Below are 20,736 nucleotides of genomic sequence, written 5' to 3'. Positions count from 1 at the left end.
TTGACTATTTGCTATTCCAAAGCTTTACATATAATTGCAGACATTGATGCACCTGGCTGGAAAACAGATTGCGTGCTGTCCTTGTGCTCTTCAATAAAACAGGGAATACAAAAAAATGTAAAAATGTATGTCCCTCATATCATGTGCTTTATAGGTTGTATGAAAAAGAGCGTGTGTATCAGGATCCACATTTCACAGCCAAAAGGCTTTTTGACACAAGTTAAACAAATCAGTCTGCAGCAGCCCAATGGGCCTTGGCATAATGATCCGTGGAGGTCAGAGCCTGCTGGCATTTAGTTCAGAAGAGATTCAATTTCATGTACACATAAGAGAGTTGAAGATGGATGTTTCAATGATATGCAAATGTAACAGCTTCACCTTTGACATAGCAGCTCCAACCAACTGACATGAGAAACATGGGCCCACTGCTGATACACACGTTATCATTAAACTATAAATTTGTAAAATGAAACAAAGTTTGTGCTTTTTCGGTTTTATCATTGTATCACCCTTTAACTTCTGATTTATTTCGAGCCACCATACGTGGATCTGTTGGTTATATCTAACTGATGATTGACAATCCAGGATTCTATAATGAATTTAAAAAAACTTCCTTTTTCTTGGCACAATGACCCTCGAGGCTCTAAGGCTCAGTAATTTTAACATACTTTAAGTGTGTTGGTAGTGCATGACAGATATGTTGAGACATCTCTTACTGCTATTTTCTGAAACAAAAGTGGAGTTAGATAGCTGAGGAAGTGGGACAGAGAGAATAAGAGTAATTAAAGAAAATGACTGAAAAATAGAGGGAAGAAATCCTCTTTGTTTCGATTTGGTTTCGGGGGCAGTTAATCTGGTGGATATATCAGAGCCTCAGTAGATGAAACCTAAACCATCTGTGTGGTCAGGCAGAGAGAGGAAGGGTGGGAATAAAATCAAGATTTGTCTCACGTGGGCTCTTAACGAGGGTGTCATGACAGAGCAGCAGCCACAAGGTGGCATCAGATCTCTCCGGACAACAATGTGATCGCCAGAGTTTAGTCAAGAACTGATCTCCAATCAGTCTCATTCCATGGAGACATTTAGTCAAGTCTGAACTTGCACTTCATGAACTTGAATGCGTTTAAAAACTTTTTCTTATCTGTTGTCACTGACGGTAGATGCTAAATGATGTTTTTTGGCTCTGATGTTACCTTTTTTTTTTTTTTTGTTTTTTTTACATTTGAGTTTGTTTGCTTGCTTGTTGGGTAAAGTCTAAAGTAAAATAATGTTGGTTTAATTTTAGTTCAGCCAAATCAAAAGCTAGTTTTTATTCTGGCTTTTATTAACTATGACTTTGACATGACCATGACAGACCAATAGCTGAGTCAATGCTTTTTTTTTTTTTTTCCTGCTAAGGTATCACATGTCAGCATGCAGCACCCAGTGGGGGAAGTAAAGGCACTTCCTTCTTCCTACCACGGCGGCTGCGCTGAGAGCCGTCAGCCCAGCGGGACCCGAAGTGGAGGAAGCGGCGATGGAGACTCTGCGGCGCGTCTGGAGCCGTTTTCACTGACTCCTGCCGCTCTGCTGTGTCACCGGGTCCGACCGAGGAGAGGCCTCCAGCTGGAGTGAACACAGAGATCGGCCCCGTCTGCTACAATGGCAGCGACGTAGCGCAACTTTTTGGATCCGCGGTGGATGAACGACAGCGCTCACTTTTACGCAGCAGGAGGAAACACAGGAAACTTCAGACATGAAGAAACAGTTCAACCGCATGAGGCAACTTGCCAACCAGACTGTCGGAAGGTGAGTGTTGTTTGTGTTTTAATAACGCACGTTTAGTGTGAGTCGTTGACACGTATTGTGTGTTTAACAACATGATTGATCAGATTAGTGTGTTTGTTGCCCTTTCCCATTGTCCGGTGGGCGGTGTCTGAAGGGTCGGGAACTGAGAGTTTATGAAATTTTTTGAGGAAAGTAAACTCACAGTTTGCAACCCAGTGATGTCATGCAGAAACTAAACCTGCACACACAGGCCCATTGTGAGGACTTTGGGTTTTCATCAGTCTGTGTGAAAAGGCCAATCCTGTCTGGCTATCTGTCTGCAGTCACCATTTAGACAGAGTGAGTCTGTGATAGAGCTAAATGAATGCCTGAATTAAATTCACTCTTCATTATTGATTCATTATTCTTGGTTGATAGGTATCTATGAAATAAATAATATGAAAAAATAAAATAAAAAAAAGACTAGGATAGGATTTCAAGTTGCTGACTTGTTTTAACCAACATAAAAAAAAAGAAAAGTTAGTTGAATCTGCAACTATATGATTGTTTCCTCTCACGTTAGACTGATTACTTTTTCTCAGCATAGAGCATCCGTAAGTCAGTTCATTGCTCTGTGTTGTTTAGAACTGTGTAGGATTATTTTGATTATTTTGGATGTGAAGACAAACACGTTTATCCTGATTAATGGTGGTACTGGAAGGTAGTTAACCATTCTCTGTCGGAAGCCACCCCTGAGATGTCTCTACTTATACTGTGCTAATGGTGTCTGCAGCAGATGCGCTCATAATGTTTCTTCAAAATGACTTCCCAGCCAACGCTCCATAGGCACTGGCCTTGGATTCCTTGCATATGTTCCTCCATATGTTGTGTAAGAGCAGTAAAGAATGACAGCTTGCAAACTGATAGATTGAAGTGTTTGCAGGCACACACCCAGCGTGGATTACTGCTGGACAGAGGGTAACATACCACCAATACTTTGGTGCCATTTGTTGCACGGCATGACTGAACAAAAAGTGTGCGTTAGAAAGTAAATGGCCTAGTTTAGCAGTATAACCTTGAAAAATTGATTGGTTGAAGTGAAATGATGCAGTTCAACAATGTGTTTGACGTGACAGTGTCCTTTTCTGTTTGACAGAAGAAGGATCAGACATGGAGGGTTTCTGTTGAATAAGCATTTCCATGATCGCTGATGGGAACACAGTTGGTGGAACTGGGGATGTCACACAGTTACAGAGGGGTTTTTTTTTTTTTGTTTGTTTGCTTCTTTAAACAGGAAGCAGTTTGATTTGCATGTGATTAATAAGGAGGAAAAAGCTTGATTTACATGCAGTTATTGTGTGGTATGAGATAGTAAATTTATATTTTACATAGTTATCAAAGTTTTGATTTGGGATGAAAACAGAGGCATGGAAGCCCCCAACTGTAATGATATATGAATATACTTTGGGAATGGTTTTAGTTTGTGTACGGTCAGTTAATTTTCTTACAGGCACAAATTCATAAAGTTTACAAAATATTGCAATTACGGTTGTTTTGCTGCAGCGTCTGTAATCCAGTTTTGTGAAAGTCTATTCTTGGAACAATAGCTGCTGCTCAGAGCCAAGCTGTAGGCTTCTCCAGTCAAATCAATGCAAATTCAATATTGATAGGGATCTAAAGATTGCTCAGGATGCCTTTTCCTTCGGGGATGAGCCTGTGCAGCCTAATGTGCAATGCGATCGTGAGGATGAGTGTGTTGGTATTCTGGCTGCAGATGGGATCACAAAGTGCTTTGCAATCTCTGGTGAACTGATAAAGTTACGAGTTCTGTCCTTGACATCTCAGTCTGTGTTAGTGCCGTATGCATGTGATTTATTTCTGTCAATTTTTATACATCTCTGGTTTCAGCAAGTTTCCTCTTTGCACAGGACATTACGCTGCACACTCAGTTTCGTTTATATATTACCAATTGAGAACACTGGACAGCACTCAAATACAGCAGGTCTAAACCCTCTCACTATACTGTGTATTATTTTACAGCGGCCCAACAAATCTAACCAAAAGCAAGCACATGATGACAGTGGCAAGAAAAAAAAAAAACAAAAAAAAAAACAACAAAACTTTTTAAAAGTCCGAAACCTAAAGTAGAACCAGATTTGTTGGGGGGGGGCAATCTTCTGCCTTGGCTGGTTGAGCTGAGAGAGACAGTGACTAATAGAGCATGGAATGGAGATTGCCATGCAGTTTTAGATAGTTATAATAATAAGAAGAATAATAGTTGCAGCAATAATAATAATGATAATGCCAAATACCGCTGAATTCTACCACTGATTTAATAATAAATCGGAGTTAATAACTGTAGGAATAATCCTGATTTATTATAATAAATCTTGCAGCAAGTGTTGAGGTATTTTCAATCGACAGTGAGGGTATTTCATGTGTTAGTGAGGTAAGCCTGGATGTGGAGGGTGTAACTGGCAAGGATCTTATTTCTGAATCTTACAACACTATTAGGTAATAACCTCGTGTGGGAGCGGGTTAATTGATCCCTGTGCGATTTTAATCTATAGTGTGGGCTGGTGCTGGTAGAGCGAGGGAGGAGGTCTTCGGGGATTTGTGCGCAGAGATATAATACATGTGCACATCGGTGTGTGTGGTTGGTGTATTCGTTAGATATTGATAGGGTGAGTGATGAGATCGTTTGCTGGGCTTACTGCCTCAGCAGGATTCAAGCCTAGTAATGAAGAAAGATGATCAGTCTTTGACTGTGAAACGGGGAGAAAAATGGGAGATTGCGATTATATATGATGAAATGTATCTTATTTCAGATGTTGTGATTTTTGGCGTTTTAGTACACCTTTCCTTGAAGTTTCAGAGTGATGTCATTGCATCCTCTTCTCAGAGCCTTCATTTGGTGTGTGTGTAAGACATCAGAGGGCCATTTAGAAAGTCCTACCCTCCATCACACAAACACACCCATCTTTTTCTGTTGCCACAACAAACCAGGTATAGATGACACAACAGGAAATGTGTGTGTTTGGATGGGGCACAGGATTCTGACAGGTCTATTCTGGAAAACAGCCACAGGCATGAGTGGTGATGACTCTGTACATTTGTGCGTACATGTTGAGAGAGCTTGCACCTATTTGTGTGTGTCTGTGTGTGAAGATATGACCCAGCAATTACATGATTACATGGTGAGCAAGAAGCTTTTCGGCACAGCTCAAATTAGTATGTGACAATGTTTAATTGTGGAATTAAGTGAGTTGTGGGCTGTGTGTTTTTCCTGCACACTTCAAACTGATCAGCTGTTTTTCTGCAACTGGTTTGGGCTTGTTTCGTCTTGAGTTAGCACAATCGATGCCTGTTGCATTCTGTGAGAGTGACACATGTAGAAATACCACGCATGCCTTCACCATTTCATTCAGAGTCAAGTGAAAGCTGTTTACTCTTATAACTATGATCCTAGGATTGTATTGTATTGTTGGCATGTTTGTGGCGTTGTGTGCTGAAGATGGTTTTTAATGTCTCCATTTGCTCTCTCTGATCTTTGGCTCCATATTTGTCTCTTTCAACAGGGCTGAGAAAACCGAGGTGCTGAGAGATGACCTTCTGCAGGTGAATATAACAGTCTCATATCTGTCCATCATCGGTGTGTGTGTGTGTGTGTGTTGCATTATTGTAATACAGATAATACTTATTGTAACACATTATTTCACATGACACTTTTTTTTATATATATATAAAATTAGGAGCAATGGGAGTGTGATGCTTTGAACTGGCTTTTTTCATGTAATTTCACTGTCTACTGTGGCTTAAATGCATTTTACCATCACTTCAGCTTTTAAAATGCAGCAAACTGTGCAGGAAACAACTTTTAACATGTTCAGACAACTTTCTATGCTAACAGAGATATGGTCATTCAGACATTTGTATAGCTGGAAAAGTAGATGTTAACTAGACACTGGATGTGTTAATGGGATCTGCTTCTGAAGTGAATTTATCTATAATATTCTATCATTTCAAATAAGAAAAAAAATCATCTCTAAACAAAGAAATGTGCAACTTGAAAACACTGTTTATGAGGTGCAGTGCATTGCAGTGCATGCATTGTCATATTGAGCTGATCACGTTGGTATATGTCTAGCCACTGCAGTTGTGGCCACAGAGGTGGAGGTATGTTTAGAGGTTAATATGATTCTGAGGTTCATTTTCTTTCAGCTATGTGAGCGAGTCCTGTTCACCATCTGACCCACTTTACACTACTGTATTTTTGTCAGAGGTCATTGTCTGAAAGAGTAAAATTTGGAAGTTACAAGACTTACTTAGTTCTCCTCATAGGCTCTGTTAAAACTATTGTATCTTAGCAGTTTGTTGATGCCAAGTGGCTCTGCAGTGTTGGAGTACAACTGCTATTAAAACATTTCTGGAGAGCCTTTCGCTCAGTAATGAAGTGACAGATCAGAGGTCTGGCTCGGGAGGAAAAGTGCCTCATGGTTTTCCACTCAAGGCAAACCCTGGCAGTGTTCTCTTATCTGGCAGTCATACTGGATGTGGGCTGTGCATCATGTTTGTGTGTGTGTGTGTGTGTGTGTCTGTGTGTTGGGGGATGGGAGTTTTCTGGGCAGTGAAACTGAGATCACTGCTAGGGGGAGAGTGTGAGTAAACACGAGAGAAACTGAGAAAGACAGCGCATGTTTACAGGCGAGTGAAGCTTTTGTTGTGGGAAAGTAAAGGTAAAAGAGTTAAGTGAAAAGCTCTTAACAACCCCGATTTAATCATGGCTGCATCATCAGAGTTTTATGACAAACAGAAGTGAACTATGAACCTCTTGTGGTTAACACACTTTAACACGCAAAACCTGGTGAACGAGTAAATCTTGTAAAATATGAATATCTACGCGTAAGCAGTTGTTTGGTTGTGCTCACAACAAACTGTTGAATCTGGTAATGTCTTTTTGCTTTCTGTGGAAATTGTTAGATTTTGTCATGTAGATCATTGCCATGATAACATAGAACAGTAACTGACCCAACCCTTCCAGAGAATGCTTTCTCTCGTCTTTGGTCCTCGTCCTGAACGTCAGGCACTTTGTGCTGCATTAGACATTCCTACGGCTCCAGCTCTCAGTGAGGAATGTGATTGTCAAGTGATTGGCATTGTAGAAGTGGCAACAACTTTATCTCCAAGGTGCCAGTCCGAATCAGCAGTTTTCAGAAAAGAAAAATGATCCCAGTCAGCCAGTTCACAAATGTGCCTGATTACAGTCATCTCTGTGAAATGTGTGGCTCGCAGCTTACTGATTCATTGACCAGTGAATCAGTATCAGCATTTTTATTTAATCACAACTAGCTGGAAAAAGCTTTTCCTTCTTTCCAAACATAAGCAGAGAGAGAACAATTTTTCCTTTCCCCCTCCCCACACACTCCCACACCCCTTCACTGAACCTTCCAACATGAAATTTGACACTATGATTTCCATGGTGTTGTATTAGTCTTCCCTTTTCCATTTTTCCATCGCCAGTGGCAGAAGCGGAGGCATTTATCTAGTTTGGACACGTCCTGCCTCAGTGGGAAAGCTGAGGACTGTCAAACTGTATCACTTCCTGATTGGTCTCATACTGCAGGGAGTCAGGCTGGAACTGGTCCCATAGGTCAGGATTTGAATACAACTTCAGATACACAACAATTATTTGTTGTGGCAAATACTGGCCCATACTTATATCTGATACTGTATGTTAAACAGGGAGTCGTCAGATAACCAGCTGGTGAGCCAAACGCTAAACACCATTTTGTTGTTAGTGTTAACGCTGGCTTTGTTGAAAGGTTGTTGGTCTATTAAGGGACGATTCCTGCTTCTGTTGGCAAGATGAGTAGATTTACTCTCATATCTCTACAAAAATGAACAAATGGAGCCAGTAACTGGGTAGCTGAGCTTAGCATAGAGGTTGGAATGAGGTAATTAGCCAAGCATGCAAGGAATGCTAGCTCCTTAGATATAATGCCAGCTAGTGAGCTTTTACATGTGCTGGTTGGTGGACAATGTTGTCTTTACACAACATAGTATTCCTTCAGGGAAGCTTACAGGGAAATTATAGGAAACAAAGCAATACAAGAGGTAAAATAACTGTACAGATAAAAACTAATTAACAGTTAAACAGTTTAGGTTAAAAATAACCTACAGATGAACGGTGATGGTGATTAAATAGACTTAAAGGTGAGCAACAGAAGCTTATAATCAATGTGGTATTTGACCCAGAGCCAGCGAAGCTACTAAGCACAGGAGATGTGATTAAGGGGGGGAGGACTGTCTGGGTCAGGTGATCATGTGAGCACAAGAGTTCTGGAGCAGTTGAAGTTTATGGAGACGCTTGAGAGCGATATTGATATGGGAGTGGTACCAGTCCAGTTCTCACCACAAAGAAGGAAAACTTATATTTCGCCAAAGTGACTCAGACTTTTCTTCGAATACTGTTTCTGCCCCATCTTCAGCTAGCCAGACTTTTATTCAAGAAGATCAGCCAGCTAAGTAATCTGCCACCCAGATTTTCAAATAACCGTCTCTCCCATCAGCAAAAGCAGCTCAGAGCCAGAATACAAAACTCTATCCAGCCGCCAGTTCCTCTATGACTCACTAAACGTTCCAGCTTTTTCTGCTGTGGCAGGTCAGAGGTCGTCAGCATGCTGTCGTCTTTCATTGCTGCTTGGAAAAAAAAAAAAAAAAAAAAGATGGCAGTAACAAACCTGTAAACCTTTGGACAGCTCCATAACTGGAGGCGTGGGAGGATTGTTTCTGTTCTGGTAGTGGTTCAAGTGTGTGTGCTTGTCAGTGTGTATGACCCAGGAGTTTTCCAGCTTTTGTCTCTGTGTCAATGACTTCAGTCTTTCTCTTTCATTTAATTTATCTCTGAGGTCAGATCTATTGTGAGCACATTAAAGCTAGCTGTTTTAGATGTGAGACCAGTTAACTGAAGAAAATCTAAGATCTTTTTTTTTTTTTTTTAATGGGATGCTATATAAAAATTAGGTTATACAGGTATTTGTTGATATTAAATCTGCCAGCACATCTTACTAAATCCCTAACATAGAAAAGCAGCAGACGTTGCACAGAAAAGGCCCCTTAAACTATCAGATATAAATTGTGGTAAATGGACCACAATTCAATATGAGTTCACATTCATTTAGTGTCCTGAGAGTCTGCTGGTGAACACTCAAAGAAAACCCTTTTTTGTCTGCACACACAATGTGATCACCCGGTGGATCCAGTCCGCCACACCGCCCATGTCGCGGTCTCTCTCTGCTTTCTCTCCCTGTTGGCACGAGCTTTGGAAGCCTGAATGCAATCAAGCCCTCTCCAGATAGAGCTACACTTCCACGCATTAATCAGAGCTAGGGATCAGCTGAATGGTGAGCGAGTCAGTCGGATCCAGGCAAGGAAGCCAAGTCCAGCTGTGTCTCGGCTCGTAGCAGCAGCTGCGGGAGAGAGGGAAGGAAAGAGAGAGGGAGGATCAAACACTCGTGTGTGAGCAAGAGGGTGAGTGCTTGACATGCCACAAATTAGTGAGGATAAAAGTAAAGGAAGAGGAGTGAGAGGTTGACGGGGATGAAACGGCAAATGAGGGGCATTTAGATGAAGTGACGACTTGATGTTTACAGGGAAACAGGAAGAGGAAGTGAACGCGATCAACATGTCACTAATGTCGCTACAAACTCAGCCTCAGTTCAAAAACAGCAGAGTGAACCTTTTTAAAATTCTGTATTGGCTTACATTGGCCTTTTTGCATGGATTGGGTAGAGACCAGATGTTATTGTGAAATTCAGTCTGTTTTATTCATCCTCGGTCTGAGCCAGCCGCTGGCGCCATTTTTTTTTTTTTATTTCTTCTTTCTTTTCTTTTTTTTTAAGACAGATCGATCACTTGTGCATATTATAAGTAATGAGTTGCTAAAGTGAGGTAACTGTTACTGTTTAGAAAAGTAGGAGGAAAGGGTGCTCAGAGACATTATCTGGAGAGAAAGAGTAGGATAGAAACATCTCTTGACTCAAGTCTCTACAAGTAGATTCTCTTCTTCCAGTGAAATTTTATGAACTGCCAGAGGTAAAATGGGACACAGGCTGGTGGTTAAGTGTTTCAAATGGGTTTAAAGCATGCTTACGAGCTGTCAGCACCTTAACAGATGAGGCCACTATTGGGCCTTTGGTCAGAGTGATTCATTTCTTTTGATAGTATCACAGCATGAGGTCTTCATATTTCAGCTTTCCCTGTTCTCAGTAAAGAGCGAAATTCATCTGCCATGATTCTCTCCGTCTGCTGCCTGTTGTAGCCGTGCACACTGCAGAACAGGGTGAGGCAAAGCTCTCACACTTCCTCCATCATCTTTTAATAACAGAAGCAGGATGGAAAGTTTCAGAGATGGACTATCAGTGTTTTGATTTGTAGCCCTCACCTGGTTTTCTTTTGTCCAACAGGAAAATCTGCATGTGTGGTCTTGGAGGATAATACATCATTACACATGTTTCCCATCGCCCCGCTTCAGATCAGTCAGCTGAACTCCTGTTTTGTTTTGCTCTGATTTCACAACATTGCATTTTGTCTCTTTTTGGACACACAGATTGAGAGGCGAATGGAGTTGGTGCGTTTGGTGTCACACAACACGCACAAGAGGCTTGTTTCCTGTCTGCAGGGCCAACTTGGCACAGATACAGAAAAGAGACACGTAAGAGGCTCTTGATTTCTCTTAACCGCAATAGTTTACCGAATCACTCTGGTTTCACTCAGCTGCTGCACGTTGTAAACATTTACAACTCTTACATGGTCTGCAGTAAAGCCATCTGAGCATGTTAGCAACATGTTTCAGTCTGGCTGTGTCTTTTCTTTTTGTTTAATATCCACTGAGCGAGATAGTAGTGAAGCATGAATGCACAGAAATTAAAGGAGGGTGAATCATTACGACAACAATGTCAGTGGTAGAAAGGGCCCTGCTATCTTGTGCAATAAACACAGTGTCTCTTCTTACATAACACGTGAGATGTGAATGATAATCAGGCCTCACACACATAAAAGAAAGCAGACATTCCTCTACAAGAATATCACCTTCATGTGTGGCTTAATCATATGTTTCATAACTGTCTCAATTTAATCATCTAAGTAGTGCATGGCAGAACACACTTGCAGACATGGCGTAGCTAAATAAGCAAATTCCCTGACAGCACATGAAAAGGAAACATTATCTAATTGCCTAAATCCCAAATGGCGATAATTGACTTTTCTTTGGTGTATTTGCTCATCACAGTTTGGCCAAAGGTGAGACAAAGGTGTCTTACTCAGTCATTATTATTATTATTTTATGTTTTTTGTTACTGCACATCTTCTGGTGTGTTTGCAGAAAAAGCTGCCGCTGACCGCGCTGTCTCAGACCATGCAGGATGGAGGAAGTCAACTGGGAGACGAGAGTCTGATTGGGTGAGATGGGAAAGTTACCCGTATGATTTTTTTTTTTTTTTACCTCAATTATCTTAAAAGAACAATTATCTTAATAATTAAATTGCGAATGAATCTAAGTAAGCAAAATCAGACATTAAAAGAAGAAAACTGTGAGTCTCTTTGTTTCTTCTTCTTTTTTTTTTTGCATGAACCATTTTCTCATTGTAAGAAAAAATTGTGATAACAGTCGTATTTGTGTACATCCTTGCTGTATCTGTGCAAACAGCAAGATGATGGATGTGTGTGGGGAAGCAGAGAGCAGGTTAGCAGCTGAACTGATGCAGCATGAATTGCAGTTGGAGAGAGAGATCCTGGATCCTCTTAACCAGCTGGCTGAGGTAAAGACACAGACTTCACAGCAACATCTCAGTTGTGCCAAATTCATTGTGGCTTTTCGGTATCACTTTGTGTTATCTTACTACTCTGAGTGATTCATGATGATAAAAAATAGTTATTCTCAGTCTTGAATGTAAACTGTTAGGACAGTGCTGAGGCCGTTTCTCTCACAGGTGGAGATTCCCAACATACTGAAGCAGAGGAAGCAACTTGCCAAGTTGGTTCTGGACTATGACTCTGCCAAGACAAGGTGAACTTGCTCGTATTGCACATTTAGTAATGTTTGGAAATTAAGTGTGACTGTGTCTTGCACTTTGTAGTGCCTAAATCATTTCTTGGCCTGCAGGTGGCAACAGACAGGAAAATCCAACAACCAGGCCATGGCAGCTAAGGTTGATTCTCTCAAAGACGAGATGGACGAAGCTCTTAACAAAGTAGAAATATGCAAGGTAGAAGTTTCTTTTTGAAATCGCGACAAAAAATATGATTTATAAAGGAGGTAACGCTGTGATACAGATCAAGGCGGCTTAGGTAGGCAGTATACTTGGTATATACTGGAGACATGTTTAAACTAATAGCTTTACATTCTGTCCTTCATGAGGTTAGGATCATATCCAATGACCTGACTGTACAAAGAAAGCTTAGTAGAGGAGTGGATTAGGGAAATTATTTTTTAATTAATAGGCTCATTATTAAGAGTGCATAATTAAAGGTCACTGTATTGTCACCTGGAGTTCATCTACTTATTAATGATTCTACAGTACAAGGTTTAGGGTCACCAGCGTGTTTGCCATGTTTGGAAATATTTCTCTTCTTCATCTGCAGGACCAGCTCTCTGCAGACATGTACAACTTTTCCTCCAAAGAGGGAGAGTATGCATGCTACTATGTAATGGTGAGTGAACCTCAGTTTACTTCAAATGACCCACAACTAAGATGGGAATGTGATGCAAATGCAGTCTGTCCTACTATAACCTCATCATTTGGTGATGCCGGTTGAATGCCAGCTTCACTACAGTATATGACTTCTCTGTGTATTTGGTCTGTTTGAATGTCTGTTTATGTATTGCAGTTATTAGAGGCCCAGGCAGACTACCACAGGAGGTCTCTGGCAGCTCTGGAGGCAGCTATACCAACAATCCAAATGCAGCAAGGCATGAAACAGTCGCCTCTTAAATATGCAAATACTCGAAAAGCCTTTGCATCTCCTTTCAGTTCCTCTATAAACGGCGCTTTAACAGTGGTGTCTATAATTTTACACATCTATTTTCTGGCTTGTCGTAGCGTTTTGGCATGCGTTTGGTCCTGACAACTAAACACAACCAGCTCAGTGACAGCAGCATTTCACACTATGGATGTAGACATATTAGATCAAACATATCAGGAACTGCATCTCCTTTCAGTTCCTCTATAAACGGCGCTTTAACAGTGGTGTCTATAATTTTACACATCTATTTTCTGGCTTGTCGTAGCGTTTTGGCATGCGTTTGGTCCTGACAACTAAACACAACCAGCTCAGTGACAGCAGCATTTAACACTATGGATGTAGACATATTAGATCAAACATATCACAAATAATATCAGGTGAATAGTTTGATTTAAATGTTCCATGTTTTGCACTTTCTCTTCACTGATTCACAAATTCTTCAGAAACAAGCACCCCACCGTCTTGGCTGTGTATAGGTGTGGCCAGGCTTTTAATGGGGATTCATGTGTGATATAGTTTTAAGACAAGGGAAGCACTGGTGTGAAATCAAGTTAAATGTGTGTAATAACTAGATTAATGTGACGGCACTGATGACTTATCACTCACACAGACTCATGGATGGAGAAGCCGGCATTTGGCACGGCCCTGGAGGAGCATCTGAAGAGGAGTAACCGTGAGATCGCTCTGCCCATTGAGGCCTGCGTCATGATGCTGCTGGAAACCGGCATGAAAGAGGAGGTAGAGTTGGAGTCCTGTGGAGAGAAACTTTGGTAAACCTGGTGCAAAGTTGAGGGTTCATTGGTAAAAAAAAATGTGTACATGCATAAAACCTCACTGCTCCACTCTGTGGGAGATGAGGGACATGCGGACTGGTCTCTAGAAATCACGACAAAGACAGCCTGGAAACATCTGCAACCAACTTGTGGTCAGTTAGCCTTTGGGCTGAGTGTGTGCAGCAATCTGTTATCCATTGGTACATCCACTATTACAGCCCCTAAATGTAACCAAATCTCTAGACTGCCCAAGGAGAACAAGTAAAGACAAGTTTATAAAGAGAACCAAAACTCCTTGCTGTTTGTCTGTCTGATACTCATCCTGAAAGAGCTACATCTCTCTGGGTAGAAAAAAAACATTCCTCTTGACTTTTTCAGTCATTCAATGGAAGGTACACTTTCATAACTTCTCCTTTTCTTCAACCAGGCCAGACTTGCTAGAAACAAGTCACCTGAAAATACCTAAACTTTTCACCCACTTCGTCGTCTTCTTCTTTTTTTTTTTTTTTGCTGTGCTGCGTTCACAGGGACTGTTCAGAATAGCTGCCGGAGCTTCAAAGCTGAAGAAGCTCAAAGCAGCCCTGGACTGTTCAACCTCACAGCTTGAGGAATTCTACTTTGATCCTCACGCTGTTGCAGGTAAAAACTCTTCCACAAACCCTCAAAATGAGACACCGACTGGTCCATATCATTTTCTCATAGCTTATCTATTCACATGTAGGAGCACTTAAGTCCTACCTCAGGGAGCTTCCTGAACCTCTAATGACTTTTGGCCTGTATGATGAGTGGATACAGGCCTCCAAGTAAGAAGACAGACACACAATCTTTACTCTCTTAAGACCATATTTAATGCACCTGAAGCAGTTTGTGCGTGTTGTCTATTCTAGACATTCTGGTTGTTAAGTAAAGAGAAATTCTGAAATGTGTGTGTGTGTGGTTTCAGTGTATCAGACCCTGATAAGCGGCTTCAGGCCCTTTGGATGACATGTGACCGCTTGCCAAAGACTCACAAAGCCAACCTCAGGTAAGAGCACCTGCAACACTTGAATTTGCGATCTAATGACACAATGCACTCATTTGCTGCTACAGTGTCTAAGTCTACATTTCTAAACGAAGCATCACAACTGAATGTATAAACTTAATTTCTGTTCTGTTTTTTGCTTTTATAATTAATGCAGCAGATTTCGACGAGTCAAATAATAGAAACCAGTCTCACCAGTGTGCTGAAATGTTGCCTCACACTTCTGCCAGACATCTATTTTGAGTGCCTACTTCTGCTTTGGAAAAAGGGTTCCCCACCCGGGGCTCATGAACTAGTCTCAGGACCAATCTGAAGCAGCAAGGTTTTAAAGCAGTGGCATGGTCTCTCTTGCAGGTATCTGGTGAAGTTTCTTGCTAGACTGGCTCTGGACAGTGAGGTTAATAAAATGACTCCCAGCAACATCGCCATTGTCTTGGGACCCAACCTGCTCTGGGCAAAGACAGAGGGGTAAAAAAAAAAAACAAACAAACAAACCAACACACTTTTTTGAGAACACAATGACACTAATGTTGATCATGCTGGCTTACTTTCTTTCTCCTCTGGTTGTGGTCAGGACGCTGGCAGAGATGGCAGCAGCTACATCTGTCCACGTGGTTGCCATCATTGAGCCCATTATCCAGCATGCTGATTGGTTCTTCCCTGAAGGTAAAACTTGTCTGTCGTATTCGCAGTGACATTTTATCACTGTTACCAATTTAATGGGATGTGCAGAGCATGGACATCGTTTTGTTTTTTTTGTTTTGTTTTTTTTTATCTGAATGATGTAGATAGTAGAACTCAATAACTGAAAATTATTTGCAACCATTATGAAAATTAGTTTACCATGCTCCACGTCAAAGTTTAGTGTGAGTGATTTTCTTCTCTCTTGCTGCTGCTTCTTTTTGTAGACGTGGACTTTAATGTGTCAGGCATGTTCTCCATGCCCACCCATCCAGCCACTCCAGACCCTGAACCTGGCCTGGATAGGAAACGCCCCGGCAGCCTAGTGGGGCAGGATGGGGACAGTCACACTCCCCGTAAAGACAGGTACCTGTCTCGCCCCAACCTCAGCCGCAGCCTGCCCCTCACCCTCACCCTCCCGTCCCGACCCAAGACACTGAGCAGGCAGGAGTCGCGGGGCCCGGCTGTGGCAGCCCTCTATGTAGTGGCCAACGAATCCATCACAGTCACTGAAACGCCCACTGAAGATCTGCCCAGTCCAGACTTCAAAGCCGTGCCATAGTCCGATGTAGCACCCATTGATCCAGTTACTAAGTGAAAGGAGGGAATTGTGCTCATTGTGATTTTTTTTCCACCACATTTTTACTGTATTCAGGTGATTTCAGCACAAGCTAATCAGTTGCTCTCCTTGGTTGGTACAGAACATGATGAAACATGAGTTCCATTTTATATATTTAATGAAAGACGGTTTTCAATATTGTTGGGTAACCACTTTGTCTGGAGTTATGATTCTCTTGTGTTACTTCTGTGTACTTTTGTGTTATCGCCTTTACTTCCAATTAAAGCCTACATCACACTGTAGGTTGCTGATTTTATGTTTTGTGTGGGCTTCCTCTGTTGCATTGTTTGTATGGTGTGGCATCTGTCTCTCCTGTCCCTGCAGTGACGTTGCAGTTCAAAGTTTTTCTGTTTAAAGGGTCACTGTGATGTGGTGTGTGTTCTTTTTGGGTTCTTCTTTCTGAACTGCTGTCATTGAACGCAGGAAGTGGCATCTCTTTCTGTCCCTCGCACTATCTCTTTCTGTCCATCTCTGCTCTCACTGTCTTTCTGTCCCTCTCGGTCTCTTTCACTCTGATGGCGTGTGGTTTGCTCTCCTGAACTTTCTCCCCTCTCCCCCTCCCTAGCACTGAGCCCACTCCACGTAGAGCCAGCACTGTAAATAGAAAGCAGCCACAGCTAACCTCACCCACCTTCCAACCCCCACTGCCCCCTCTGGAAGCCGGGGTTTCCACCCATCCTGAGCCCCAGCCCCTGGCTCGGTCCCTGGCTGCAGAGGCTGAGCAGCTTGGCTCGGTCGGAGCTGGTGTTGGTGGTGTTGGTGGTGTTGGTGGTGGTGGTGGTCTGGGTGGTGGGGGCCAGGTAGCCACAGTGCACCCTCAGGTTGTAACCCAGCTCAGCGCAGAGGAGAGCAGGTAAGGAGTGAGCTGAGGCAGCAAAAATACTCCTCTGCCTACTTGCAGCCGATCAACCAATCTGGAGCTCTACCCACCCTTTGTTTGTCATGTGTTTGATTGGTCTTTAAGTTCACAGCTCCCTCACTGGAATTCACCAAGCAGGAAATCATACGAATAACAATGTCCTCAGATTAAATTTGGCTTTATTTTTAACACATTAAAAATGTAATGCAATGAAAATCGCACTGTGCTTTGTCTACAGATTTTACCCCCGCCCCCTCCGCTTGTGATGATTATGAACTCAGTCAATTTTTGAAAACTTGCTTGCTTCCTGACTGACTGACTGCCTTTTTGCATTGTCCGATTTCGCATGCAACACGAGCAGACCTCTTCTGATCTTTTAAACAAACACAATTTTCTGATCTTGCACCTTTTCCCCCCACACTTGCTTCTGATTATTCCTCATGATATAACCTGCATCTAATGTAATTATGCTTTGAATGGAACTTTCTTTATATTTTGCATGAGTTTGTGCACTGATGCATCACTTGCTCACTGACTGCGAAGTGTAGATGATATGCTAATTGATTAACATTGGGGGGTTTTTTTGTTTGTTTTTTGTATTTCCATAGCCCAGCACGTGAACTCATGTCCACCCCCCCTCCCCAGAGGAATGGTTCAGCCTTTCTTGGAGTAGGAACCCCTCACCCTCAGGGTGGCTCCAGGGGGCCTAGTCCGCACATGGTCCGCAGAGGTGAGACAATGCACATCAAATACATTAATTGCGATAATATTGTTAACATTGTTGTCATGCTATGATTATGTTTGCTTCTAAAGGCACCAAGAAGCAAGCACCGGCTCCTCCAAAACAGACCAGCCCCTTTGTTTCCCACCCCAGTAACACCCAGACACCCAGCACCCCTCATTACCCACCCATCACACCCCGACGCCACCAGAGCAAAGACAGCCAAATCCACGCCCCGAGCCACCCTCCGCCACAACCACCCCAACCCCAACAGTCCCAGGGGGAGTCAGACCCCTCTCCCCCCAGCACTCCCACCCCTCCTGACACACCACCTCACGATGGAACCATCTCCAACCCGCTGTCTTCCTTCCACTCTGGGTCTCTACCCCGCCCTTCTAGGCCGGCTCCAAGGCCACGACCCCGGCCCAGCATGCCACCGCCCCCCCAACCTGCAGCAAATGACAGTGGAAATGGCCTCTGTAGCACCGCCTCCAAGATCATAACAGGTAAATGGTTTGTCGTCACTAGTTTCATATTTATGAGTGAGGTCAACGATCATGTGTTGTATTTTACATAATAGTTGTAGGAAGTGAATCGTGGATCTAAAACTGCCTTTGGAGGAGGAAATACGCAGATCCTTTATTTAGAAATGCACGTTGCCAGGAAAATGTGCTGCAGGTATCAAAAGTGTTACATGTTTTCATATTCAAGTCATATTCAGTAGGATGATCATGTGTTGCTTTTTTTTTTTTTTTTATCTAAAATTATATTCTGCAAAGTAGGGAATAATTATCACTGGCAAATAAATATGGGGGAGTCAAAAGTAGAATATCTTTGTAAAAATCTTTTGGTATGTTGTGTTTGAGGGTGTTTGTTAGGTAGAATGGGTGATTTCAGAATAGTGTAACTTAAGTGATTACATTCTAATTATTATAATTTATAAATATTACTTATCTATTAAATGCAGAGAAGTAATTATTAATAGCTGTAACAGAGAAGTATAACTAAGCTAAACTGTGCTGAGTTACTGTTTGGGATTGTGATTACGTTAATGAGAGGATTTTATAATTTCAGCTTTAATGAACCACAATAACAACACATAAAAGACACAACGACTGAAATCACGTGCTGATGTTCTGCTGATACTGTAGCCAGTATTGAGTGATTTCAGCGTCCTCTCTGTGCATCACTGCGTTTAGCTCTCTGGCTTCTGGGTTCACTGTCTCTTACTGCCTGACACACTAAATGCAACTGTGGTGAAGCATGACAGGATATGTGTAAATATTGCAGATGTCTGAGCTGCCAGCCTGCCATTAAGATGAGCTTTGCAAGGCAGGTAATGGTAAGGATCTGACTGGCTGACGCATTGGCCTCGCTTCTGTGTCAGCTGCATGTTCCTGTGTGTTTGTGTGTGTGTGTAACAAAGAATGCAGGCAGTTGCTCTTTTCAGTGTGTCACTTTTGCCAATGCTCATACTGTATACGTGTTTATGATTAATGGTATGTATTAGTGCACATTAACCCTGATGTCCACCTGTACTAATATGTTTATGATTCCTACCCCATCCCCAAACTTGAGTCTGACCCTTGCCTGCTAACAGATTTCTGTGATGTGCTACTAAACAGGCTTTAAACGGGCCATGTGCTGTTACTCTGTATGTTCAGTTTCGTCTTGAACGGATGCATGTTGGCGATGTGTGGCATTTAAAGACTAACACCAAAGATACTCTTGCCTCAACTAAAAAAAAAAAAGCTAATTAACCCTTCCCAAACATACAATATTGGTTGGATTTTACAATGAGAGTGATCCTTGGTGTCCTGCTGAGTGTGTGTATGTGTCTATGTCTAGTTTATTGTTTGAAATTGAGTTTGAGATATGTCTAAGCTGGTCTGTTTGCTGACTCGTACTGTCCTGCACAGATGGAGGCCCGGTCCTAAAGGGTATTGGACGAGCCCTTATCCCCGAGGTAATTGTGGACCAACAAGGGGAAAGCTCTGCTGGTCAAGAGCCTGCCTCCACCCCAGCCCCACCCCCAGACCCTCACAGCGAGGCAGAGAGCACAGCTCTGTGAAAAAAGGAAAAGAGGAATCACTCTCATCGAAAACGTCCTTCATTCAGCTGGTCCAGATTTGAATGTTCAAAATCGACAGGTAACCCGGGGGAAAACGTCTGCCCTTTTTTGTTTTGTACCAACAGAGAGAGGACCCTCATTTTATTACAGTGTTGGTTAAAACCACCAAACCCCATCCCATCATTTCCCATATTAGACCTCAGAGACTGTTAAAATGCTTTCGCTCTATATACTGCTGAATATTTTTGAGATTGGACTGCAGGGCCTTGCAAAGACACAAGGCTAATAGGACTCGACCTTAAAACTTCAACATTATAGCAGCTGAAATCCAGAATCTGTTGGGGAAGCATTCAGAGTTTTCATTTGCCCCTGGCTTATTTTCAAATCCTTGCTCCTGAAACTAAAAACTCAGTGCTATCTAATCTAAATCAGTCTGCTTTTAGCACCACGTCTGACCAAATAGACCTGACAACTAACCGTTTTTTTCATTCAGCAGCTCTACACAAGTATTAGCCTGCCACTGATGATCTTTTATCATAAAAGTAGAAGACGAGACATTTTTCCTGATCGCTTTTCTGTGCCTTGCTTTAATCTAAAAAGGGGGTATTTTGAAGCATACCCATATTATAAAAGACCAAAGACATGGCTATGGGCCAAAGGGAACTGGACCCAATTATAGAGCTGCTCAGTTTTGTATTAAGGTTGTTAATGACCAAATATTTTGGCACAAGTGCAATATAAATTGCAGTTATCTTGTAAAACATTTTTGGTGTTTCAGGCAGTTAGATTTTTTGCAGCAGGGTAAAATTTTATTCTCTATTTGAATTATTAATATTTTTTTATATCTCAGCTGATTTCAAGTTCAAAATGTCCTAAAGATTAGCTTTTATTGTGATTAAAAGGAACTGATTTTTATTACATAGCTTTAAAAGTGATCACTCCCTCTCAAGCTCACAGCCAAATAATTACAGTGTTTGCATATAATTTTTCTACAACTGATTTTGACCTTGTTTGGGTAATCTCTGGCTATTTTATCTCCCTCCCCACACACACATTTTTACTGTATTTTTATTCTGCACATGTTGCCTCTCACATTGCATTACTTAATAAAGACTGTTCAACATTTTAAAGCGGTGTCAATATTTTAATTATTGTTCATTGAAAACTAGAATTTACCATTAAACTATATAAAAACATCAACCCAAACCACACACCACGTGTCC

At 41.9% G+C, this 20,736-nt stretch overlaps 1 protein-coding gene across 1 annotated transcript; it reads left to right on the top strand.

Moving 5' to 3' along the window:
- Positions 1-1,444: 1,444 nt before the first annotated feature.
- arhgap17b (Rho GTPase activating protein 17b) lies at positions 1,445-20,661 on the top strand. Its single transcript, XM_029508556.1, has 20 exons — positions 1,445-1,788; positions 5,325-5,364; positions 10,355-10,459; positions 11,129-11,205; positions 11,453-11,564; positions 11,736-11,812; positions 11,909-12,011; positions 12,388-12,456; positions 12,634-12,715; positions 13,379-13,506; positions 14,069-14,180; positions 14,263-14,344; positions 14,485-14,565; positions 14,917-15,030; positions 15,137-15,228; positions 15,471-15,609; positions 16,428-16,715; positions 17,330-17,451; positions 17,535-17,948; positions 19,362-20,661. The coding sequence occupies exons 1-20, from the start codon at positions 1,736-1,738 to the stop codon at positions 19,511-19,513; spliced, it is 2,442 nt and encodes an 813-aa protein (XP_029364416.1). The 5' UTR covers positions 1,445-1,735; the 3' UTR covers positions 19,514-20,661.
- The last annotated feature ends 75 nt before the right edge of the window (positions 20,662-20,736 follow it).

This window comes from Echeneis naucrates, chromosome 8, assembly GCF_900963305.1.
Source record: "Echeneis naucrates chromosome 8, fEcheNa1.1, whole genome shotgun sequence".
Lineage (NCBI taxonomy): Eukaryota > Metazoa > Chordata > Actinopteri > Carangiformes > Echeneidae > Echeneis > Echeneis naucrates.
This window is presented reverse-complemented; position numbering and strand designations above follow the sequence as displayed.